Source organism: Ochotona curzoniae, unplaced genomic scaffold (genome assembly GCF_017591425.1).
Source record: "Ochotona curzoniae isolate NIBS_2020 unplaced genomic scaffold, NIBS_Ocur_1.0 patch148, whole genome shotgun sequence".
NCBI classification, from domain to species: domain Eukaryota; kingdom Metazoa; phylum Chordata; class Mammalia; order Lagomorpha; family Ochotonidae; genus Ochotona; species Ochotona curzoniae.
Genome location: NW_024466693.1, coordinates 1 through 26,341, shown reverse-complemented (window position 1 = coordinate 26,341; position 26,341 = coordinate 1). Strand labels below are relative to the sequence as shown.

The window sequence follows — 26,341 nt, the reverse complement described above, 5'->3', positions numbered from 1 at the left end:
ATTCTTTATATAAAAGATTTTAAGAATCATAATCAGAAGATCTACCTTTGAGAATCAAGATGGTGGAATAGGGTAAGGACACGTTTAAACAGACGGAGAAGCATTTAACCAGAATGAAGCAGAGAGGACATATTTCAGGAAATACGAAAGGACAGAACAACAGCAGAGGGGTACCTGGAGACTGACAGACACAGGAAAGCAGCGGGCACAGCAGTGTGGTGTTGCAGTGACTGATATTCCAGCACGGCGATCTAAACTCCACCAGCAACCAGGTGGGAAGGGACTTTCACTGGGAGCTTGGGAGGTGAACCCAGACAGGGAACTGTCTGTCCTGCTGGTCCGTTTGATTTGACCAGGAGCAGAGACAGAGCAGCAGGTCCCAGGCGGGCAGTGCGAGAACAGCGAGGATTTCATAGCCCAGTCAGCCCCCTAGAGCTGAATTGGGCGCCATTTTGCCTAAGGAGGAAAGGGCAAGGGAAAGGACTGAGCATGCTCTGAGAGGGAGTGAGCTCATTTCTGACTCAGTGAACTGCAACGACGTGGCATTCTACAGGTTCCATCCAGGGCAGGTCTGGGTAACCCTCGGATCTGTCAGCCAGCAGATCAAGAACTGTTGTGGTAGCACGTTGGGCACCATTTTGCGCACTGTGGCAAAAGCTTTGGGACTGCAGGGGGCAACAGTGAACTGCGCATGTGCTGAGCTCGTGAGAACTCACTGAGGTCCCGCAGGAAAATAATACCGACTGTGGCATCGTACCGGTCAAAACAGGTCCGTGTGGCACCCAGACCTAGCGTCCAACAAGTTCCGACAAGATCAGCGCCACCAACAACCTAACTAGATAGGACACCTGGTGTCTCTTTAATCCTGGAACCCACTCCAACCAGAAGAGGGAGAAAGGTTGCAGAGACAACAGTGCAGCCTCAGCACGGTATCACAGGAGGTGGAGAGTGGTGAGCCAAGAGCTGGGCTGTGGAGACCACGGTGGATATCTGACATAAGAAGCCAGACCTGGAACTCACTGGAGGTTGTGGCACAAGTGGCTGCAAGCAAAAAGTTGTGTACCAACTGCAATAAGTAAAATCGCATTGTAGACCTGTGGGTGACACAGCTTAGAAACCTGCCCCAAGAAGAAGACTGCTAACCAGAAGTACAATGATCAAGAGCAAAAGAAGAGACAAAGGCACAATGAATATTACTGAAAACTCCCCTGCAAAGGAGCAAAACCCTATGCCAACCTCAGATTTAACTGAGGAAGACATTGAGAAAATGGGGGACACAGCATCCATAAGACTCATTTTAAAGATTCTGGTCAAAAATGAGAAGTTAATGCAAGAGTTCAAAGAATTTAAGGAAGCAGTAAAGGAAATCAAGGCTGGTATATCAGAAATTAATAACACAGTAAAGCAAATTAAAAGTACAGTGGAGAGTCTCCAAAATAGAATGAAGCAAGCAGAAGAAAAAATCTCAGAATTGGCAGATATCTCCTGTCACCAGGGGGAAGCAAACAAAAAGCTGGAAGCAGAGCTGGATCAGGCCAAAAAAAGTATTCAAGAATTGAAAGACACTATTAAGAGGCCAAATATAAGAGTTATGGGAGTCCTGGAAGGTGCAGAAAGAGAAGCTGAGTTTGCAAATGTATTTAATGAAATAATCAAGGAAAATTTCCCTAATCTGGAGAAAGAATTGGGAAACAAGATCCAGGAGGGACACAGAACTCCCAAAAGGCTTGATCAAAAGAGATCTTCACCAAGACATATGATTATCAAGCTCTCTTCAATTGAACATAAGGAAAAGATCCTTAAATGTGCACGTGAAAAAAATCAATTGACATATAAAGGAATGCCAATTAAGCTCACAGGAGATCTCTCACAGGAAACTCTACAGGCAAGAAGAGAATGGAGTGACATATTCCAGATTCTAAAAGAAAAAAATTGTCGGCCTAGGATAACATACCCTGCAAAGCTTTCTTTCATCTTTGAAAATGAAATAAAATTCTTCCATAGTAAAGAAAAGCTAAAAGAATTTGCCTCTTCCAAACCTGCTCTACAAATGATACTTCAAGATGTTCTCTTGACAGAGAAGAGGAATAGCACCTACCAAAACCAAAGGCAAACGGGAAGAACATCCCAGTAAAATGACAACAGAAGACTAAATCAATGAACAACCCATTCCTAAAATTACAGGACCAAAGTACCACCTATGTATATTTAACTCTGAATGTAAATTGCTTAAGCTCAATCAAACATCATAGATTAGTAGACTGGATTAAAAAACAAAACCCATCTGTTTATTGTCGGGAGGAGACACACTCCAACAAAGATCAGCGGAAACTATATCACATGGGTTTTGTTGTTTTCTGTTGGTTTCATCTCTTCAAAACACTTTCTTCTGATTAAATCATTCAATGACTCATAGATCATGCAGTGGCATCATTTTCCTCAAGAAGGTTCTTGATTTTCACTTCTTCAGCTACACGTTGGACATTTAAAAGCATGTTGTTTAACTTCTTGGTGTTGTTAATTTCTTTTTTCTTCCGGAAGTTGATTTTGTTTTGTGGCTCTTCATTTAAGAGAAGGTAAAGTAGCTGTGTAATGGAGACTGTCATATCTAGTAACATGTCATTTAAGTTCATGGCATTGTAAATTTCTATTTTTCTTTCTAATGTTGATTTTGTATCATGACTTTTCATTTAAGGGAATGTACAGTAGTTATGTAATGGAGACTAACAAGCAGATGTGAGGATGCAGTGTGGTCGGCATCTCTGTTTCCAGACAAAGATGGACTTACATTGAAACTTTATATTATATTTTGACCATAGGATTCTGGACTCTCTGCCATTGTCCATGCCCACAATGATGAACATATGACTGAGTATGAAGAACTATACGTTAATAATGATATAAAGGAACTGGGGGGGAGGGAATTGGGGAGGGGATAGGGGAATATGGAACTGTATCGTAAAATGATAGCAATAATAAAAAAATGTGAAAAAAAAGAAAAAAAAAAGATCTACCTTTATATGTCAATCATTCATTGAAACAGTTTCTGAGCAAAGAAAATCTGCCCAAAAAGATAAAAAAGCCAAGTCTAACTAAAAATGAGCAAAAAATTGAACAATTCATCAAAGATCTGCTACACACAAACACACCTCAAATAACCATACTAAAAAATGCTTGACTTCATATGCCATAAGAAATAACAAATTAGGACCTGGCATGACGGCTCAATGGCTAAATCTTCACGTTGCATGCACCGGGATCCCATATGCACACTGGCTTGTGTCCTAACTGCTCCACTTCCCATAAAGCACACTGTTTAGGGCCTGGCAAAGTGGTAGAAGCCAGCCCAAAAGCCTAGGGACCCTGCACCCATATGGAGACCCTAAAAAAGTTTCTGGTTTCTGGTTTAGGATTGGCTCAGCTCAGACCATTGCAGTCATTTAGGGAGCCAATGTACAAATGAAAGATCTTTCTCTCTGTTTCTCCTCTCTGTAAATCTGATCTACCGTTCTAACAAAAATAAAATCATTTTCATTTTTTTTTAATAATGATTACACAGTTGATCAGCGTGGGAAGGACAGAGGTTTAGGAAAAATTGGGTGAATGCACTGCTTACAAATTTGCCATTTCTTTTTGTTGCTCATGAGGGAAGGAGCAATGTCCCTGTATCCAGGGATGAGGACCCGCCACCTCGTATCAACCGAGTCTCAATGCGTACATATTCTAAGGGCTCTGTTCATGAGGTTGGGATAGTTCTAAAATACTGCCGATCTCACCGATCTGAGAATGATGTCACCTTCTCAATGTCCATTGGCTCGATTCACTGGGATTTTTTGCTGTCATCATTTGCTCTGTGAAGTTTTCCAGTTAGTTCTGTTCTGCTACATCACCCAAATGTTTGCCATATTCTTCTTTTTACAACAGGGCCTGTGTCCACTGCTACGCCGCCTGTATTAAGTAGGACCTGTTCTCGCAGGAGAGTTGAAGTACCTGGGCCAGGTGTCCCAAGCATTTTCAGATCTCCTTCCCCTGGGGCTCACAAACCCGACATTCACCTATTAGGTGGGCCCTGGGGTTCACAAAGCCAGCACTCACCCAAAGGGCTGACCCCAGGATCTGGGCCAAGTGACCCATATCCCACTGGTTCCCCTGTCAGGAACTCATGCCCCATCACACAGGTGGGCCCCATGACCTGAGCCAAGCTACCCAAGCCCTGTCAGATACCCCATCCCTGGGACTCACGTACCCAGCCCCCACTGGACCCAGGCTGGCATGACTCGCCTCACCTCAGCGTCTGCAGTCTTATTGCACAGCCTGGCCTAGTCTAGTCTGCCCCCTGTTCCAGTTCCTGTTGGTGGGTGCTGTAGCCCAGCCCAGCCCAGCCTGATTGTTGTCCCGGTCCTAATGTGAACTGCCTGGTGTTGCAGCCCCATCTGGTTCCTTTCGCTCCCTGCCCTGGTTCTCAGATCTGCCAATGGTCGTTATGTGCTGGCCTACACTGGTTTGTCCACAGACCTGACCCATGCCAGCAGGTACCGTAACCGTACCTGCTCCCTGCCTTGCTTCTCGCACTCACCTGCAGAGGTTATATCCCAAAGGAGTTTCCCACACTCTTCCATGGAGCTTCCTCCCAGTGGCAGTTCTCATGCACACCAGTGGGTTGTTGACCCAGGTTGACTTTGTCCATCTCCTGTCCTGACAAGAACAGTGGCCTTGGGCCCGATGCAGTGGCCTAATGGATAAAGTCCTCACCTTGAATGTTCCAGGATCCCATATGGGCACCAGTTCTGATCCCGGCAGCTCCACTTCCCATCCAGCTCCCTGCTTGTGGTCTGGGAAAGCAGTAGAGGACAGCCCAGAGCCTTGGGATCCTGCACCCATGTGAGAGATCCAGAGTTCCTGGATCCTGGCTTACCGGCCGTTGCGGCTCACTTGGGGAGTGAATCATCGGACAGAAGATCTTCCTCTCTGTATATCTGACTTTGCAATAAAAATAAATAAATCTTAAAAAAAAAAAAAGTGGCCTTGCTCAGCCTGCCTTACCCATTCTGGTTCTTATTGTTGGGTGCTGCAACTCAGCACTACCTATTCTGTGCCCAGACATGGCTTTCACATAGTTCAGTAGGAGTCAAGACCTAGTTTGGCCTGTTCTACACCCAACCTGGCTCTCACGAGTACTAGTATGGGCTAGATTCAAGCCCAATATGTCACTGCACAATTCCAGTGCACAACCACATCAATGAAGTCTGTAACCATGTACAGCCATATCTGCTGCCCTCAGTCCTACTCTCATTCTCACCAGTGGGAACCCCAACCCAGCTGGGGTGCTCCTTTGCGCCCCAGGAAGGCCTAACTCTATCCACAGTGCTTGGCAAGCCAACAGATTGCAGTTCCACAGGGGTAAGCTTACATTACCTCCCTGATTCTGCTATCAGACCCACTTCTCTCACTCTTGTTCTCCCCTCCAAACCACTTTGGTGTCAGTCCCCTACATACATATACATGTTATGGACTTATCAATGGAAGTCCCTCAGCTGTAATTCCTAACCTGGGCATAAAAACCACAGGTCATCTCCCACTGCCACCTGTGCAATCCCATCATCCCCCTGTAAATCAAGACCCTCTAACCGTCAGGGTGTACCCCCTTTGGAGCATGGGCTGCCCAGTTACAGGCACCCATGCAGGTCAAAAAACCTAACCTCCACGATGGGGTGGTCCTAGAGGTCTGCCGAACTTCCCTCCTTCCAGGGATGCAGTGTGCTCCAAAAATAAATAAATCTTAAGAAAATTTTAAAAGAGATACACCTTTAAGTCTCACAAATCTGATCATATAAAATACTGGAAAGGCTACAGGTCAACAACAAGTTTCATTTATTGCTTACAAGATTGTCAAATCATACAGCCACATGCAGGAAGACTAGCAGGCAGTTTCATACAAAACTAAAGTGTTACCACATGATCACATTTCAAGGATTTTTCCAAATGAGCAGAATGCATATATTCGTACAAAAGAGCTAAATATTAGTGTTTACTTATAATTGCCAAAAAGCAGAAGCCACCAACACATCCTTCAAAAGTGGGAGAATGACAAAATGGTACCACTATCCAATGGAACATGACTCAGTAATAAGAAGAAATGAGTTATCAAGTCATTAAAAAGATTTAAACAATTTAAAGTACATTACTTAATAAAAAAAAAAAAAAAAGGTGGCCTGAAAGGCTAACTCCAACACGATTTGAAACAGGAGAAAAGGCAAAACTGTAGCAGCAACACAAAGATCAGTGGTTGCCACATGTTTGGGAAAACAATATATAAAAGAATAAGCAGAGCACATACAACTTGTATAACAATGAACTATTTTGTAAGACATTCTAATGGTGGATGCATGCAGAAATGAAATTTAAGAGAGCAAGAGAGTGGAATAGGGTGAGAATGTGTTAAAGCAGACAGAATATTTAGTGGAGGAGAAGCAGTAAGTGCGAGACCCTGGATACTAGGCATGCCCAGGACAACAGCAGAGAACCACCGGGGACCTGTGGACGTGGGGATGTAACAGAGACAGTGGAGCAGTGTTGCAAAGGACAGACACCCTAGCAGCAACTGGAGCTCCACCAGCAGACAGATGGAAAGCAGAGGTCCCTGGAAACGCAGGAAGGGAATCAAGGCACAGCAGTGTGTGTCTCGGTGATTTTTTAACCCAATCATGAGCGGAAACTGAGCAGCACAGCCCTTGCAGATGATTGTGGAATCAAGGCAATATACAATAATACACGGTAATATACAGATTCAATATGATCCCAATCAAAATCCCAACAACAGTCTTCTCAGAAATAGAAAAGATGTTACAAAAATTCACCTGGAAACACAGAGGTCATAAATAGCCAAACCTATCTTGAAGAACAAAAATAAGACTAGAGGAATCACTACTCCAAATCTCCAGACACACTATAGGGCAGTGGTAATCCAAACAATAGGGTACTGGTACAGAAACAGAGAAAAACAAATGGAACAAATTGTGAATCCATAATTGTATAGGCAACTAATTGTTGAAAACAGAACTAAAGGGCCCAGCAGTGTGGCCTAACGAATAAAGTCCTTGCCTTAAACGCGCCGGGATCCCATATGGGTGCCGGTTCTAATCCCGGCAGCTCCACTTCCCATTCATCTCCCTGCCTGTGGCCTGGGAAAAGCAGTCAAGGATAGCCCAAAGCTTTGGGACCCTGCACCTGCGTGGAAGACCCAGAAGAGGTTCCTGGTTCCCAGCTTCGGATTGGCACAGCACCAGCTGTTACGGTCACTTGAGGAGTGATCATCGGATGGAAGATCTTCCTCTTTGTCTCTCCTCCTCTCTGTATATCTGATTTTGTAATAAAATAAAAATAAAAATAAAAAACAGAACTAAAATCCAGGTAAGAAATGTGGTCTCTTCAACAAATGCTACTGGGACAACTGGATATCCACTTGCAGAAGTAAGAACTAAGAACCCCACCCTGTCACCTTATACAAAAATCAGCTTTAAATGGATCAAGGACCTAATTCGGCACTGAGAAACCTTTACACTATTATAGCAAAACATGGGACATCCTGCAAGATGACAGAGGAATTGATAAAGTCTTCTTAGAAAACTCACCAAAAACACAAGCAGTCAAAACAAAATAAACAGCACGACAGCCAAACAAAAAGTTTCTGTACAGCAGAGGAAATAATCAACAAAGTGAGGAAGCAACCAACAGAAAACAAAAATCTTTGCAGATTACACAACAAACAAGGGACTAATATCCAGGATTTACAAAGAGTAACTACAGCAAAATCTACTAACACCTATTAGCATGGATGTGGGGGAAAAGGTAGCCTACTTCACTGCTGGTGGGAGTGTAGAACAGTGCAGCCACCAGGAAGTGAGTATGGAGAATGCTCAGAGAACTGAAAACTGATCCACCATATGACCCAGCTATCACACTCCTGGGAATATACCCAAGTGAAGTGAAATCTGCATATGAGAAAGTGACCTGTGATCCCATATTTTAAAAGAGATATTTTATATGATAGCATTTATATTGTAACATCAGCACAATCCACAACAGTGAAGACATGAAATGACCCAGATGCTCCTCAGAAGAGGGATAAAGAAACTGAGGTACACCTACCCCATAGAATACATCCACTAAAAAGAATGAAATTCTACCATTTGCAACAAAATGGTCCCAATTGGAGACCATTATGCCCAGTGAAATAAGCCAACTACTTAAGAGCAAATATCATATATTCTTTCTGATGTAAGGCAACATTCATGCAAAACACCAAACAAATAGATGTACAGATGAGCAAGTATATACGTAATCATAAATGAACTGCATAATGAAGACTGGCACACCAGCAAGCGTGTACATGTTGTAGAAGGCATTCCTACTCCCAAATAAAAGGACTTCCAATGAAAGTTAATATACCTTGTCAATATGATACTAAATTTTCTACCCATAATGCCATATGCACTTACATAGCAGAATATTAAACTTTTAACTGTTACTAAAGGACTATGCTACCATAAAAATATGGGAGAAAATAGTAGGAATAATGGTGAGGAACAATGGGGGGAATTCCTATTAACTACAAAAATGTGAAATTATAAAAATATTTTTAATGATGCATCAAAACCCATAGGATCTTATAGCAGGAAGAGTGAAACCTAAGATGACCCATGGCGTTAAGTTAAAAATGTATAAATATCAATACAGCAATTACAATATATACATATTACATTAAAACAAGATGCTAGTAAGAAAGCAAATGTGTTAACAGGGGAAAAGAAGTATATGAGTAGGCAATTTCTGTTAAATCTGAAAATATTATCAAAAGTTTTTGAATTTCATTATTTGAAATAAGTGATCCTTGGCTATGTTCAAGTTGTTAAAGTACTGGATGCTGAAAAGAGATGGGAAGCCATAAAATAGGGTGGAATTTTACAAAGGCTTTTGCACGCTGTCCTATGAACTTTACACTGTACATTGTAGGCTATGGGTAACTAATGTTTTTTTGTTGTTGTTGTTTGTTTGTTAATTTTATTTTGACATTCTTTACATATTTAATTAGGGTAAGAAGGTTCAAGGGCTACAGGAAAGTGGATAATACTAGTATGTTTTCCATATTGTTACCTTCATGTTTAAAGGGGGGTATTTAAGGGAGAAGGCTCACCCAATTTCCCACCCTCCCCAGGTCCCGGATGTAGGGCATGCTCTGAGGTTCTTGCTCAAGTGGTTTTGATATTGCCACAGTTATGAATCGCTGTCAATCTTGCCACTCCAAGCACTATGAGGTCTTTGAAAAATCCACTGATTGACATAGTCCATCATAGCTGAGATGGTTGGTTGACCCGTTCTGTCTTCTCTCTTTTCTTCGTTAGGGTTCTGAGTCCAGCATTTAGATTAGGAAGCTCTCCAAAGAAACTTCTTGTATGTGCTAACAGGTACAGGGTCTGGCACCGTCCATTGCTCCAATCAGCTGGTGGTTGCGATGCCTGGGTTGGTTCTGTTTTCACTCCCGACTTCCACTGGAACCAATGGCTGTTGCAGTCCAGCCTGGTTCTGCCCACCACATACTTGGCCTTCACATAAACCAGCAGGAGCTGCAGCCTAGTTGGAGCGACCCACAATAACCCCCACCAGGCCCACCCCCTACCCTGGTTTGCCAGTAAGTGTAGCAGTAATCCAGTCTGTCCCACACCCCATTTCACCCCAGCCGCTATCTTAGTTTTATGTCCTCCCGTGAAAGTGGTAACCCAAGAGGGATGAGCCCACTATTTCCCTCCCATGCCTCTCTCACTCCCAGATTCCAGCTGATACTGCGTCTAAGCCCAAACAACCCTCACCCACTTTAACTTTGTTTGCACCAGTAGGAATAATCAGCCCAGCCCTGCTTTTCCCTGATCTAGTCCACATGAGGCGCACAGGTGTGGTAGCTCTGCCTAGTCTGGTCTGCCCCCATCCCAGCCTATGCTCTCCTGCGGAAGTAGCTGTCCTGCAAAGGAACCCTCCCTTATTCCCCTGCCGGCTCTGCCCACTTCCTTTCTTGTTCTCAGGCTGGTTGGGCACTGCGGTCCCTTCCAGTACAGGCAACCTCACCTCGGCATTCCATATTGTGCACTAGTCTTTGTTGTGACTGAACCTGGTTCGACCCACACTGGTGCCTGGATTTGCCAGTGGATGATGTGGACAGATTCAGCCTGGTCTTGCCCCCACGTCTGCCAATTGTATGCCAGTGGGTAGCTTTCCATGGCCTTTTCTGGGCTGTTTCCTATCATGTTTCTTGCGTTTACCTGCTGGGTCTGTGTCCTGCCAGAGGAGTTGCCCAGGCTCCTCCATCAGAACCTCTCCCAATGCCAGGTTTCACGCTTACCAGTGGGTCCATGAGCCAACCCTACTCAGTCCACCTCCTGTCATAGCAGGAACTGTGGCTTTTCCTAACTGGCCTTCCACCCAATCTGGTCTTCCACCCAATCTGGTTCTTGCCGTTGGATGTTCCAGCCCAGCCATGGTTTGTCCATACCCACGTATGGCTCACACATGGCTCAGTAGGGGTTTGAGACCCTGCCAAGTCCATCCCACATCTGCCCTGGTCCTCCAGAACACCAGGGGGAGTCGGGGTCCGGCCCGATTCGGTGCATCCAATCCCAGTCCACACTTGTGCCAAGGGAGACTACAACTGTTTCCAGATCAGAACGCAGCCCCCCTTCCAGGCCACGCGCCTCTTGGTGGGAACCTCAGCCCAGCTAGGGTTGTCTCCTTTGCTCCCCAACTGGGTCTGTTCCCAGCCATAGATCACTTGCATGCCAATGGATGCTCTGACTCAGCTTGGCACAGCCCCTCCTCTGTCCCAAACGCTGCCTTAGACACTGTGGCTTAGCGTCCCTGGCTCCCACAGACCAGCAGGTACAAGAGCCTAGCTCGGCATGACCTCTGCTCCCTCCTGGTTTCTAGTTTTACTTGTGGGCTAAGGTTTGCTCAGTCAGGCCTAATCTACTCTGTTCCATTACCAGTTGACACACTGGCCAGCTGTTGGAGCTACTTTTGCAGGACAAGCCCCAAGCCATAGCTTCTGCACGACTGGTATTTGGTGCTCAGCATTATTAGTGATTACAAGTTTTGCTAAGGAAGAGTTACTGCCTGTTTCAGGTCCAAGAAGCACAATGGGTTCAACCTGGAGCTAATTAAGCAGCGACTCAAAGAACCAAATCCCCAGAGCTCCCCGGCCGGGTGGCCAGCAGGCGGAGCCTAGCACCAAATGGCGCACTGGCCGCCCGGGGAAAACAGCTCACCATGTGCCCATGGCGGCCGTCCGGGATCCAGGCATGAGACGCCCCGTCCTGAGACCCACCAGCTGCTGGGAGGCTGCTGGAGGTTTAAATAACCCAGGCCCAAGGTCGCGCCCCTCCCAGATCCCATTCACTGCCCCATGAAGGTGGCGGGTGGGTCCCGGACCTGCCCAGTCCCGGAGGCCTCCCCCCCTCGGTCTACTCACCCTGAAGGAAGTGGCCCCCAAAACTCAGCAGGCCTGGGGAAAACAGCTCACCATGTGCACATGGTGGCCGTCCGGGATCCAGGCATGAGACGCCCCGTCCTGAGACCCACCCGGGTAACTAATGTTTTGAGAAATATAATAAAATTTATGTTTTGAAATAGTAACTCTTTGTATTGATACTAAGTTTCTGAGAGTGAGGTTTAAAACAAGAAATCCAGTTAGGAAACTTTTGTCAAACAATGGTGAATTTTTACTGTGTCTTCTTTCTCAGATTTGTAGACATGATGGGGAGACGCCCTTGGCCTGAGGGAGGCTGACAGCACTTATCCCCCAACAGGGGACGGTGTTTCCCACTCTCTGTATGATCTGCTCCTCCTCCGAGAGGCAAAGCAGGGTTCTTGACAAGAGAGAGAGCTGTTCACTGCATGTCTGCCCCCTCAAACCTATCATGGCCAATTATAGAAAAGGAAAGAAAGTGAGACCCCCCCACACACACCTGGGAGACCACCACACATTTATATATTTGTTCTTTCCCAAACAGTGATCATAATGTGTATGCCTTTTTGAAAAACAATTTTTTTTCATTTGTAAGGCACAGAAACAAAGGTATGAAGACACAGAAACACACATTCAGCAACACAGAGGTAGACAGATTTGCCGGTCACACTCTGTATGGCTGGGAGTAGATCAAGCAAAAGCCAGGCCCTGGAACTCAATCTGGGTCTCCCATGTGGGTTTCAAAGGCCCAAATTGCTGGGCCATCTGATACCTTCTCAGGTACACTAGCAGAAAGTTGGATAATACGGAACAGCTGCACTGCAGTACCAGATGACAGTGTTAGCCTCACTGTGCTAACCCCACAGTGGACTTTTATACATACCAGAAATCTTACCTATATTACCTCATAGACACCTTAGTAGGTATTATTACTTCCCCACTTAAATGAAAAATTAAAGAACAATTAAGAACACAATGTTAAAAGAGCAAAGATGTTGAGAAATGGAGCATGGCCCTAAAATGGATTATAAATAATTTAAAAACACAGCGACTGGATTATCCAAAAAGGAGACAAGTAGCCCAATGGCTAAAGTCCTCGCCTTGCATGTAGTGGGATCCCATATGGGTGCCGGTTCTGGCCTGGCTGCGCCACTTTACAGTTTCCTGCTTGTGGTCTGGGAAAAGCAGTAGAGGTTGGCCCAGGGCCATAGGACCCTGCACCCATGTGGGAAAATATGAAGAAGCTCCTGGGTCTTCAGATCAGCCCAGCTCCAGCCGTTGTGGCCACCTGACAAATGAACCAACAAATGGAAGACCTTTCTCTATGTCTCTCCTTCTCTCTGTAAATCTGACTTTCCAATAAAAATAAATCTTTTTTAAAAAATGAATCGGAAAGGGATGAAACTGACTATAGTCAGAGAAAGACGTGTATGATAATGGTAACAGATCCTTTTAGGTAAGTAAATGAGAAATATCACAAATTTCCTCCATGAGTGTCTTGCCCTCCTTTGAAATATTATAGACTCAGGCACTTAATTTCGATTTACATGCCGGGTACTGTGTTAATGTTGTTCATACCATAAAAACTTAAACAGTTATGACCCATAACATTTATACCTGAAAGGCAAAAACCCGTATTTCCAGGAAGTTTAACAGATTAAACCACTGGGATACACCCAACAAGCTAACTTCTAGCACATCCCTAGACACCAGAATATTCATTTACCTACTCACAGCTATCACAATATTTAATGAAAATCTACTAAGAACCAAACACTATTTTGAAGGTTAGAGATGTTAAGAAAGCTTTCTGACCTTTTCAAATTAACATTCTAGGAGGAGTATATGATGGCTGAATGGGGGGAAAGTGTGGTAATTTTGACCAGCAGAAGCTAGGGAAAGAAAAACAGAGGATGTGCATTCCCAGGGGATACTTGGAGAGAAACTTAATTGGAAATTCTACAGATAGCAGAGGACCACCATGAAGTAGCATAGACAGTGCAACCATGCAGTAGCAAATGGAAACACGACCAGCAACTCCCATGCCTGGGACGGAGAGGATAATAGTTTTTTTTTTTTTATTACGATTTCTTTATTGAAAAGGCATATTAGCACAAAGCAGCAAATAAAGAGAAATATCTCAAGTGGTTACAACAACCAAAGCTGAGCTGATCTGAAGCCAGAAGCCAGGAGCTTCTTCCTAGTCTCCCACACAGGTGCAGAGTCCCAAGGCTTTGGACCATCCTGTACTGCTTTCCCAAGCCACAGGCAGGGAGGTAAATGGGAAGTGGAGCAGCTGAGGCATAAACCAGTGCCTGTATGGGATCCTGGTGGATGCAAGGCAAGGACTTCAGCCACTAGGCCACCATGCCAGGCCCGACAGCACACTTTATCATCTTTATTTTTACTGCGTGGAGTGTCAGTACAATGTGTTGTGAGGATCTTTTCTGATTATGCCTACTTGGAGTTCTCAGAGTGAGCGAGAACCCTGCTGTGGTTTGCCACAGGTAATCAGAGATCTCTTCACCTCTGATGTCAGGCACTGCAATTGTCCAGAGACCCAACTACACACAATGTCCTACCATGCAATTGTAGAATTCTTACAGTCACAGGTTGCAATGCTCTCACTGTTGCAGAATGCACTAAATTCACCCAGCCACGCAAGAATTCCCACATTCGGGCCCAGTGTGGTGGCCTTTTGGCTAAAGTTCTCACCTTGCAAGTGTTGGCCCAACGAACAACAAGAACAAAAAAGACCCAAAACAACAAACTCAGTGATGAAAACGAAAATGGATACCAAAGAAATAAAAAGAATCCTCAGGAATTACAAGGGCCAGTGTAATAGCGTAGCACTCTAATCCTCTGCCTGCAGTAGTTCTTGCATCCCATATGGGCATTAGTTCATGTCATGGCTATTCCACATTCAATCCAGTTGCCAGCATAGTTGCCTTTTTTTTTTTTTTTTAAATGATCTTGAGGAGAAGGGTAGAGCACCTGTATTACCACAGTGGGCGAACACCACCATGGGCCACCCCAAAGACACTGTCACCACAAATAAGTTGAAGGGAAGCATGCTACTAGCGGTTAGGGCTTTTGAAACAGAGCAGAATGGGGGCCAGCAAGGGCTTGTTTGGCATGATTCCTGGGGCCTTCATGGTCCAGGCCACTACACCTGCAGGTAATTTGAGGGAGTTGAGATGGGATGGATCAGAAGGGAATCCAGAGGGCCTCCCTGGGTGAAATGGTTGTTGTGTCCTAGTTGGGGACCCCCGAGAACCTTTATAAGACCTATCCCCAAACACAGCTATCGCGAGCAATTAGACCCAACCTAGCTCAAGGCATCCCTAGCCCTGGCTCTTGGTGTGTGAGGAGGTGCTTTCGCCTGACCCAGGGAAGCCCTCTGCATTCCCTACGTTACTGGTGGGAATGCAGATTAGTACAACCATTAGGGAAGACAATATGGACTCAATTCACATTAGCTAAGATATGGAATCAACCCAGATGTCCATCAGGTGATGGTTGGTTAGAGAAAATATAGTACATACACATTACGGAATACTACCAAAGGGAATGAAGTCCTGTCTTTCACAACAAAACAGATGCAACTGCAAAGTATCATTGCTTAGGGAAAGAAGATAAAAAATACAGAGCACATAAGCTCTGTTCAAATTAGTAAATTTTAAATAAATTAATGTTCTAGTTGTAGGATAACAAAGATGACAAACAAAAAAAAAATGGTGTAAGTTCTGATAGTGATAAATGCTATTCTAAACTAAACAGAGCAGAGTGTTAGCAATAGTACTTAGGGTGGTTGGGAAGGGGTTCTCTTAATTGGGATCTCAGAACAATTAAGACAAGCCAGAGTGGGGTTTGCAGGCTTTAGGCAAATCAAGTACGCATACAGAAGCATCTAATGTTTGGAACTGTTTAGGTTTCCACTGATTAAATAGTCTTTCAGATAAAGATTTTATGTCATACATTGTTTCATCACATTTATTTACCCAGTCTATGACAAAATAAGAAAATAAGCGTTGGAAGGAAAACAGAAGGCTTTCATTAGCCTTCGAATATATAGAGTAAAACATTACATGAAAAATGCTGGATTTCCTTCTGTCCCTCATACACAAAGATAATTAGGAAAACACTTGGATACTCATTAACTGAACCCAGATTCCTGCTTGTTAGTCTTCACCAGCCTTCTGAGGATAGCCCTAAATTCAAACGCTGAGAGATACGTCCTGATCCTCAATTCGAAACACCTGTTCCTTCACTCCTAAATAGGGTTCTTGGTAGGACACAGAGGTATTCACTCTAAATTCACAAAGGGACAAATGAAATGTTACAGAATTCTAGTGCTCTGGCTTTAGAGCCCAAATTAAGAGGAAAACGAGGGCCTGAAAAACAATGTCTTCATCCATCATCTAACAGGGAATTCAATCACACATTAACTTATACCATTGGAGTAAGATACTGCCTGAACAACGCCATATTACATTTTGACCATAGACCCAGCAACAGTGTTTTGACCACAGGATGCGGAGTAAGCCACCATAGAATCACCGCCAGATTACAGGAAGAGGACCTGGGTAGGAGCCTGAGGCGCGAGAGCAAAAGCCAAGTGCCTGGAACCCTTGATTCCAGACAGCAGGCACAGGCTGGCGGCATCCCTAGGTCTTACCTTCACTGAGGTTCCTACCCGAGAGGTTTAACTGGCCACTCTTCCTCGCCGCCTTTAATAGCCCCTGGGGTATGGAAGCATTGGAGTCTCTTGTCTCAGTTCTGAAACCCGCCCGGGGATCCCGCCCGGCCGCTCCCTTCAAGCGCGACATGTTCCAGCCGCCCTCAGACACACCACAGCCCGCCCGTGACGCTTAAACGAGGCGCCGCCGGGCCGCCCCGCCCCCTCCGCGAGCGCGCGCCCAGCGCCGAGCTCGTGGCCTCGCGCAGGGCCTGGTCCGCCCACGGCGCGGCCTTGATGTCGTCACCAGCAGCCCCTACGGCTGGAGGACAGAGGAGCCCTTTCCGTTGCCAGTGCGGGCCTAGCGTCCCGGAATTACCTCGTTCACGTAAGTGCGTTTAACGGGTTTTTAAAAGGGGTTTCGGATGCTTTGTTGGCACTGTTAACCGCGACTGCAACTTTCTCGGTGCCTCCGCTGAGGCGAGGAGTGTGGGAAGGACAGCCGTCTGCTCTTCCCCGATCTGAGCACGGGCCTTGACTAAAACTTGAGACCTGAGTGCGATCTGCAGCCTCTGGACCCCAGCCTGAGCCTGTGGCTTGTGATGGTGGCGCCAGACCTCCGGCTTACGGAGGAACCGAGTTCTGACTCCCCGGGCCTATGTTCTGACTGCAGGAATTAATGTATCATTCTTGAACCGAATTTATGGCCCAGCGATGGAGATAATATGAAATGCAAGAGTTGGCAGCACAGAAAGAAGAAAAGCTTAAGCTACAGTAAATGCTCTCTGTTAATAGAACGGTTTGCAGGGACGGGTAGTGACAGTATCTTTAGTGTAGCACAGGTTGGACTTTGGAGTCAGAGAAAAACAAGTTCGATTCTCACCTGCTTAGAAACTGTGTAACAATGCTGAAGCTTATTCTTTTCATTAACTGAAGGATCCTAGTTCCTGCCTCAAGGTTTATGAAATAAGTGAAGGTAGAAGTTTAAATCTTTTTTAAAAAATGTGTTAAATACTGCGTATTTCCTAATAAGTTGCTGTTTCATCTGAAACACACAGTTTGGTTATTGATGCAGCAGGTAACTAGTAAGAATCTAGCCTGCGAGCTACTCTCCTGGGTGCTGGGTTTTTCTTTTGCTGGTAGTTGCAGGTCAGAGAACTGGAAACCAGGATGGTGGCCCTCTTAAGAGATAATGCTTACTACCTGCTTTGCCCGAGTCCAAATTCTTGCTATCCTACCCCTTCTTTCTTCTTTAGTTATTGAGAGTCATTTACACTGAAGGCAAGAAGCAGAAAGAGACAGGTATTACCTTCTAAACAAGGGAAAAGTAGCTAATAAAACAAAGACCACAGCTGCTTTTGCAAGGTCATTAATGAGCCCCCTGGTGAGTTGGTCTGCAAAACAGTGATACTGGATACTTTTTAGAGCCTTCCCTAAGTGCCAGAAATTGAAACTTAAATCAGAGAGGTTGAGAAATTTGCCCACAGCCAGGGATGTGGACCTAGGTTCTGCCTCCACAACTTTCCTTTGTTAATCACCATGAATTAACCAACTCATATTTTGTTTTTGTCCTTAAATAATTTTCAGCTGCTTTAGAAGAACATTGTTACTTGGGATACGTTTTTCTCTTTTGTAGGAAGTGGCAACTGACATTTGGACAATGAATTGCTCAAGTATAGAATTTTATAGTTGTCACTCCTCCCCCTAAAATAGCCTTCCTTTTAAAGAAAAACATAACAGGATGCATAATCTTTCACTCAATGTACTTTTGCTTGAAGAATTTCATTCTTGATGTTAATCATATTATATTGTATAAAAAAAAGAGTACCCCGTTTCATAGCAAAGTTATTTTTAAAAATCCTAGTGGCCATGCATTTATAGCAAACTTCAATACATGTAAGCTGACATGTAAGAGTTTTACAGGTATGTATGGATGATACTCTTACAAAGTGCATTATACTTATGTAGCACCTACAGATTGAAGAAGTAGCAGTGAAAATTATCACATCATGCCCTTGAGAAAATTATGTATTTTATCTCAAAATCACAGAAACTAAAAGCTAATGTATGTGAACTATGTTTCTTTGTAAAAAAAAAAAAAGAAAAAAAACAAGTTAGATTTATATGTAGTTAAATCAGAGGGAATTAGCTTTTATATCTTGTGTTACTTTTAGAAAAAGATTTAAAAGCAAACATAAGTTCTAAATCTTTTTTTTTTTTAAGATTTATTTATTTTGTTGGAAAGTCAGATATACAGGGAGGAGGAGAGAGAGGAAGATCTTCCATCTGCTGGTTCACTCCCCAAAGGAACAAAACAGCCAGAACTGAGCCAATTAGAAGCCGAGAGCATAGAGTGTCTTCAGGTCTCCTACGTGGGTGCAGGGTCGCAAGGCTTTGGGCTGTCCTCAACTGCTTTCCCAGGCCACAAGCAGGGAGCTGGATGGGAAGCCCCCTCACCTCCCCACCGCATTAAAAACTGCACCAATATAGGATCTCTATGCGTGCAAGGCAAGGACTTTAGTACCTAGGCTATTGTGCTGGGTAGCATTTTAACCAGACTTTTTGCTTTTCTTTAATGGACTACATGAGGTTTATTAAAATAATACAGAATGAATTTCCTGTGTCTAAGCTGGAGATTACTGCCCTTGTGTAACAGAATTGCCTATCTACAATTTATTATATGCATTTTATTAAGTAATGGCAGATTTTCCTTCTTTAAGCTTCTTTGCTAAATGAAAACCAAAACTATGTTAGGCATAAGAATCATATACCAAAGAATCTTTTTGGGTTTCATAATGGAGAGTAAGACTAATAGCAAAATAAGATAGAAAACTTAAAATTTAATGACACATTTCAAATGTAGCTGTGTCACTCTTATAGATAGTATTACTACATTACATTTTTTTCCCCCTAAAGGTTGGGTACAGTTGATAAGATGGACTTATTGAAGCAAATGAGATTGATTTGTGTAGATACTTTGTGCACATTTGTTTGGAAAATGGAATAAATACCCAAGTGAATTTACTTTGCAAACATTCCTAGGAAGTTCCAACTGTTTCAGGCATTTGGGAAGAGTGAACAAACAGATGTGCTGTCTGCCTCTCAAATAACTTTTTAAAAACTTTTGAAATCACATAATGCATAGAGAGCAGCCACATAGCCTGTGATGAACAAAGGACCACTACATTTTTAATTAAGCATTCTCCCAAAATAGTTAAAAATTAAAATAGGTTTGTTTTCTTTTTGTAAGACGGTTAGGGCCAAGGCTTGGCACAGCATCCCGTACGCAAGCGCTGGCTCAGGTCTGCATTTCTGTCCCCCGTCCCCCTTCCTACTGATGCAACCTGGGAGGAACAGAGCATGGCTGTACTGCTGGCTCCGTGCTACACGCACAGCAGACTGAGCCCCAGGCTTCGATTTCAGCATGAGTCAGTCCCCAACTGGCACACATATCTGGGGAGCCAACTAATTGTTAGAAGGGGCGTGCGCATGTGTGACGGTATGTGTATGACAATTGTGCCTTTCAAATAAATTAAACTTATATTTTAAAAGTTTTTTTTTAAAACCTGTTTACCATTTTTTACTTGGAAAGTTAGTTTAACAAAATTCAAATTGTTTTCCCCCAGCTTTTCTTTATTTGTTTCTTAGTTTTGCTTTACTTATGATCTGTTAAGAAAAAGAAACTGAAAAATGGGTGGTGGTAAATTAACCTTATGGCATTTAAAAAAAAAAGGCACTGTTGATTTTTTGTTTCCAGTGATTATTACACCTAGCTTTTAAATCTAGTTGCAATATCCTTGCAATTTTTTCCAAGATTAATATATTTTGTAAAAGTTTTCAATTTTTAATATTTAATTGTATTATGACTTTTTGCTTAAAATTAATAAATACTGGGGTAAAATTTGGGCAACAAACCCTAGAATGTCCCTTACAGTATCCTTTTCTCTTTGTGGTAGCAGAAAATTTATAACTGAAGAAGTCTGTTTAAAAGTTGGTTTTAGGGCCTGGCATGGTGGCGCAGTGGTCAAGGTCCTCACCTTGCATGCCCGGAATCCCATATGGGCGCCAGTTCTAATCCTGGCGGCCCTGCTTCCCATCCAGCTCCCTGCTGTGGCCCAGGAAAGCAGTGGAGGACAGCCCAAAGCTTTGGGACCCTGCACCCACGTGGGAGACCCAGAAGAGGCTCCTGGCTTCAGATTGGCATAGCACTGACTGTTGGGCTCACTTGGGGAGTGAATCATTGGACGGAAGATCTTCCTCTCTGTCTCTCCTCTCTGTATATCAGCCTTTCCAATAAAAGTAAAAATAAATCTTTAAAAAAAAAAAGTTGGTTTTAAGGGCCCAGCACAATAGCCCAGTGGCTGAAGTCCTTGCCTTGCATAAGCAGAATCCCATTTAAGCGCCAGTTTGTGTCCTAGCTGCTCCACTTCCAATCCAGCTCCCTGCTTGTGGCCTGGAAAAGCAGTCAAGGATGGCCCAAAGCCTCAGGATCCTGAACCCACGTGGGAGAGCTGGCTTTGGATCAGCTTAGCTCTGGCTGCTGCGGCCTCTTGGGAGATGCACCAGCAGATAAAAGATCTTCCTCTTGGTCTGTCCTTCTTTGTAAACCTGACGTTCTACTAAAGACAAATAAAATCTTTAAAAAAGAAAAGTTGGTTTTAGTCAAAATTCAGTTTTTTAAAATTTGTTTAAAACATCTTATGAAAAATTTTGTACAATTGGATTCTTCTTACAACTTCATTTATTTTAAAAAGAGGTACTATGTTTTTATAAATGGTAAATATTATAACGCAAAATTCCCCTGCAGTTTTAATAAGACCTGATATAGTCCTTGTAACTTTGTCTTTACTGTCAGCTTAAGCTGATTAGGGGAAAACATGAATAATTTGCTACTTGCTGATTATAATCAGTACAATGTCAGGTTGAAATTTTATTTTTTGAGTTTATTTTATTTTGTTTGAAAGAGACCAAGAAAAATCTCTTGTGTACTGGTTTACTCCCCAGGTGCGTGCAACAGTTGCGACTGTGCCATGCCAGAGCCAAGAGCCTAAATTCAACTCAGGTCTCCTAGGTAGATGCCAAGGACCCTTTACTTAAGTTGTTCAGTACTGCCTCCCATAGTACTCCCACAGTACTCATTTGCTGCCTCCCACAGTACTCATTTGCGGGAAGCTAAAAGTACAAATGATGGCAGGACGCAAGCCTGAGCTCTCCCTTGTTCCAGGCAGTAACAAACCGCTGCATAAAATACCCACCCCAATGTAAAATTTGATACTCAGATTTTAAGATGGCATATTTAAACTAAAAATTGCAATATAGTAAATGCTGTTTAAACTTTTGAGTGCCTTAAAGACTACACACAATTTTTTTCTTAAACTTTTTTGTTCTTTGTTTTTAAGATTTATTTATTTTCTTTGGAAAGGCAGATTTTCAAAGAGAAAAGGAGACAAGGATGTTCTATCCACTGGTTTGCTCCCCACGTCTTTCATAGCTGAATCTCTGCAAAACCAGGAGCCTGGAGCTTCTTCCTGGTCTCCCATGCAGGTGCAGGGTCCAGGGCTTTTGGGTCCTGCCCTGCTGCTTCCCCATGCCACAAGCAGAGAGCTGGGTGGGAAGTGGAAGAGCTGGGACATGAACCAGCACCCATATGGGATACTGGTGCTTCCAAAGCAAATATTTAGCCACTAGGCCATCACACCGGGCCCTCTGATAGACTTATTTTTTCCCCCATTCTTTACCATGCCAAGTTATATATAAAAGTATCTATCATTGGGTGTTGAGTTACACTAGTGAATATTTAAATACACTGTTCCTACAGTGTAAAAACCGGAGCCAACACTTGCTCTTCATCATCCTAGAGGAATGTGTTTTTCACTCCACACTTAAATTTATCTGCCTTTAATACAGCTTTGCTGTATTAAGAAAATATTTTAGAGATACTTTTCTCTTGTCTCATTTCCTAGAAATTTTATCTTACTGAAATAGTTGCTTTGTTGAACACTAAACACTGAACACTAAAATTATCTACAATTAATACAGCACCGCTGTATTAAAAATGTATCTTGGAGATACTTTTATTTCCTCGTTTCCCACAAATGTTATCTGTTTTCTCCCTCAAAATTGTTGACTGTGTGTCCAAGTGCTTTAGACTTCACCCTGAGCTGTTGTATCGTGAAACTAATTGCAGGTCCATCGTTTAAAGTGACTGTGGTGGCAGTGAATGGGAAAATGGCATTATGGCCTTTAAAAACCTACTTACGATGCTTCCCTATCTGTCAGGAATTTGGATTGTTTCATGTGGTTAGGGAGTAATATTTCACTACTGCTTAGTTGATCACATCATCTGGTGTTGTATCTTGCATCACAGGACTTTCATATTAATCAAGACTGTCTGCAGTTGATGCCTTTTGCCAGCACTAATACTCATGCTCTAAAATGTGGAAAAGTAATCGAAGCCTTCCTAGACTTTCTCCCTGGAAACATTTGTGATTTATCAAAACATAAGCAGTATCTGTGTGTATGTGTTATTGAAAGTGCTGCTTTAATGCCAAAATGGTTATGAAAATTTGAAATTGCTTGTTTTGATAGATTGTAATACATTTAATACATTGTAATAGCCTCTTAAGAAGAAAGGGCATGTATCAGCATTATTCACATTAGCATTATTTAACAATTTTCAAAAATAGTTTCTTAGATTTCATTTTAACAATAATGCTGATGGGACAGCCATGAAAAGATGAAGAAATAAAGAGTTGGAAGCTGACTTTACTATAATGGAGTAGTATAATGTTGAATGTTTTTATGTTGGGTGTTCTGATAAGTATGCTTGATATCCATAATACTTAAAAATTATTTTTATTTGAAAGGCTGACTTGCATAAAGGAGAACTAGAGTTCCATCCACTGGTTCATTCATCAAATGGCGTAAGAGCTCTACCTGGGCCCATCCAAAGCCAGGAGCAAGGAAACTTCTCAGTCTCCCACATGGATGCAAGGCCAAGGGCTTGAGCCATCTTCCTCTGCTTTTCCAGATAAAAAGCAAGAAACTGATCCGATAGTGGAATCATTGGGACATAAACCAACACCCATATGGGATTCTGATTCATCAGGCAGGAGGTTAGTGCACTATGCCACAGCACTGCCCCCCCATAATAGGTCCAATTTTAAAAACATCAGACAGTGTCAATAATCTCATATTTCAAATAGTACTGTGAGGCCTGATGCTAATTCCCAGGTAGTATCTGATATATTGGTTGAGAACATGCATGGGGTAGAATGTGAAAGACGGGGATAAAATGGAGGATTCTAAATTTTTTCATTCATATACTTGGAATATTTAATATTCATGTTTACTTTATAATAATTTTAAAATATGCCATTAAAGGTGATGTTAAATGTGAAATCAAAAATAAATGGGCCCGGCGCAATGGCGCAGTGGTTAAGGTCCTCACCTTGCATGCCCGGAATCCCATATGGGCGCCGGTTCTAATCCCTGCAGTCCCACTTCCCATTCAGCTCCCTGCTGTGGCCTGGGAAAGCAGTGGAGGACGGCCCAAAGCTTTGGGACCCTGCACCCGCGTGGGAGACCCGGAAGAGGCTCCTGGCTTCAGATTGGCATAGCATCGGCCATTGCGCTCACTTGGGGAGTGAATCATCAGACGGAAGATCTTCCTCTCTGTTTCTCCTCCTCTATGTATATCCGCCTTTCCAATAAAAATTTAAAAAATAAGTAAGTAAATTCTACTCTCAAATTTACCTCTTGGAATTTTTATGTTTCATGTGCGTAAAGAAGTAGAATTAGTCCAAGGTTGTAGGCTGAGGACAACCACTTATTTTTCAAAATCAAAGGTTTTTGGTTAAATAGCAAAGAACCTGAAGCATTACCCTTTCCATTTACAAGTTTAATTTTTCCCTGTAAGCGAGTAAGAGAGCCTAGTACAACGGCTCAGTGGCTAAATCCTCACCTTGCATACACTGGGATCCCATATGGGCTCCCCACTTCCAATCCAGCTCCCTGCTTGTGGCCTGGGAAAGGAGGACAGCCCAAGGCCTTGGGACCCTGGACCTGCGGGGGAGACCTGAAAGAAAATCCTGGCTCCCGGCTTTGAATCAGCTCAGTTCCAACTGTTGCTGCCACTTGGAGCGTGAACCAGCAGGTGGAAGATCTTTGTGTCTCCTTCTCTGTAAACCTGCTTTTCCAACAAAAACAAGTAAGTCTTTTTTGAAAAAATTGTAGGAGGCATCATAGCAGAGTGAAATCAGGGCTTGGATGTGACTTCTCTGGTTGGCTTTGTTTACTAATCTGAGCCTGATTCATTATAACTTCCTTAAGTTGTCTGAAATTTTCTTATTCTTTGTTTATTTGTTGTAATAACCATGGTAATAGTTCGTAATCTTTTCCAAGTATCTCTTTGTGTATTCTCACCTTTGCATACAACCACTCCAGTGAAGTAGGCTTTATTATGCTTTGAATTCAGATAAGGTAATTAAAGCACCAAATAAGGAGGAGGAGTCATCCAATTATCTTAACTGGTAGTAGAGACTCTTCAGTTGGACTTTGGGGCCTACAAAATTAATCACTGTAGCATCTGTGATGTATTTTGAGCATTAAAACCCACTTTAAAACATAATTCGGTTAATGTAATTCAGCTTTTGTTTGTTTTTGTTTTGTAAGTCTTTAAATGTAATTGTCCCACATGAGGGAAGAGATAATTTTTACAACATATAAAAAATGATCAGACAGAACAAATGTCTAATTCCCTGATTAGGGAAACCAATACGGAAACACTTGAGACTATTAAAGATACATATAATTATATTGAATTTTTTTTTCCACTGGATTTCTTTTTGTAACTTTATGAAGTGTTCCTTTCGATCACCTTATCTCAGATTGCGAGTCCAGCAGAATCTTGTATAACATAGATGATAATATTGGATAAGCAATGTCTGGAAATTTTCCCAGCCAGATTATTTCTGTTGACCACTCCAGTGGTGTTGCAAATCTGTAAAACACAATAACTGAGATAAATAGGCGCTCCATGGACACTACCTAAGATTAGTACCTTTATTTGTATATTCTGTTGATATGTGTATCATGTAGTGTATCATGGAGGGCTGGCTAGATGGCTCAATTGGCTAATCCTCCCCCAGCAAGTTCCAGGAACCCATATGGGTGCCAGTTTGTATCCTGAAATCCCCACTTCCCATCCAGCTCCTTGCTTATAGTCTGGGAAAACAATGGATGATGGCCCAAAGCCTTGGCACTCTGCACTAGTGTAAGAAACTTGCAAGAAGCTCCTGGCTTCTGGCTTCAGATAAACTCAGGTACAGCTTTTGTGGCCATTTGGGGAGTAAACCAGAGGATGGACGATCTTTCTCTCTGTAAATCTGCCTTTCCAATAAAAATAAATAGTCCTTTTTAAAAATAACGATTAAAAAACTTAAAACATTGCATCAAGTGATATTTTACATAATACTTTAACCATATTCATTAGAGTCACTATCTGGGTGTTAGGCCTACATTTGAGTGTGTATGTAAATTTATTTATGGGTTAAGCTCAGACATTTTCTCTGTATGGTCTTATATCTCTTCCATTCCTAGAATATGGGCTTCAGCCACATGGCATAAGATTTTGCATTGTTAGCCTCATTTTCCAGCCAGTAGGAGTAGTAATTCCTGATAGGAATTAAGAAGGAAGAACCAGGCCTGTCTTTGATAATTCAGTGAGAAATTGATCACACTGTCTGTTCACTTGCCATTATTTAGATTTAATCACATGGTGATACCTGTCTGGAAGGACAGCAAGCAAATACACATTTATCTGGGAAGGCATGTGCCCATCTAAAAATTTGGAAGGGAAGGTCTTTTACCAAGAAGCCTGGGTAAATAGGTGTTGGGGAGAAACCTAGCAACTTGTGAACTCTCATCAAAAGATGTGCCCTTGAGGGCACAGCGCAGTAGCCTAGCAGCAAAAGTCCTCACCTTGAACACACCAGGATTCCAAAGGGTGCCAGTTCTAACCCAGTGGCCCCGCTTACCTCCCAGCTCCCTGCTTGTGGCCAGGGAAAGCAGTCCAGGATGGCCCAAGGCCTTGGGACCGTGCACCCACATGGGAGACCTGAAAGATACTCCATGCCCCTGGCTTTGAATCA

General features: G+C 43.0%; 1 protein-coding gene across 1 annotated transcript in view; it reads right to left on the bottom strand.

Annotated features, from left to right (window-relative positions):
* The window catches only part of LOC121166500 (leucine-rich repeat-containing protein 40-like), a 59,738-nt gene extending 43,381 nt beyond the window's left edge, over positions 1-16,357 (bottom strand). The window contains exon 1 of the mRNA XM_040995665.1: positions 16,191-16,357. Within this exon, the coding sequence (XP_040851599.1) occupies positions 16,191-16,341 (151 nt within the window). The 5' untranslated portion in view covers positions 16,342-16,357. The remainder of the gene's footprint in view (positions 1-16,190) is intronic.
* Between the last annotated feature and the right edge of the window lie 9,984 nt (positions 16,358-26,341).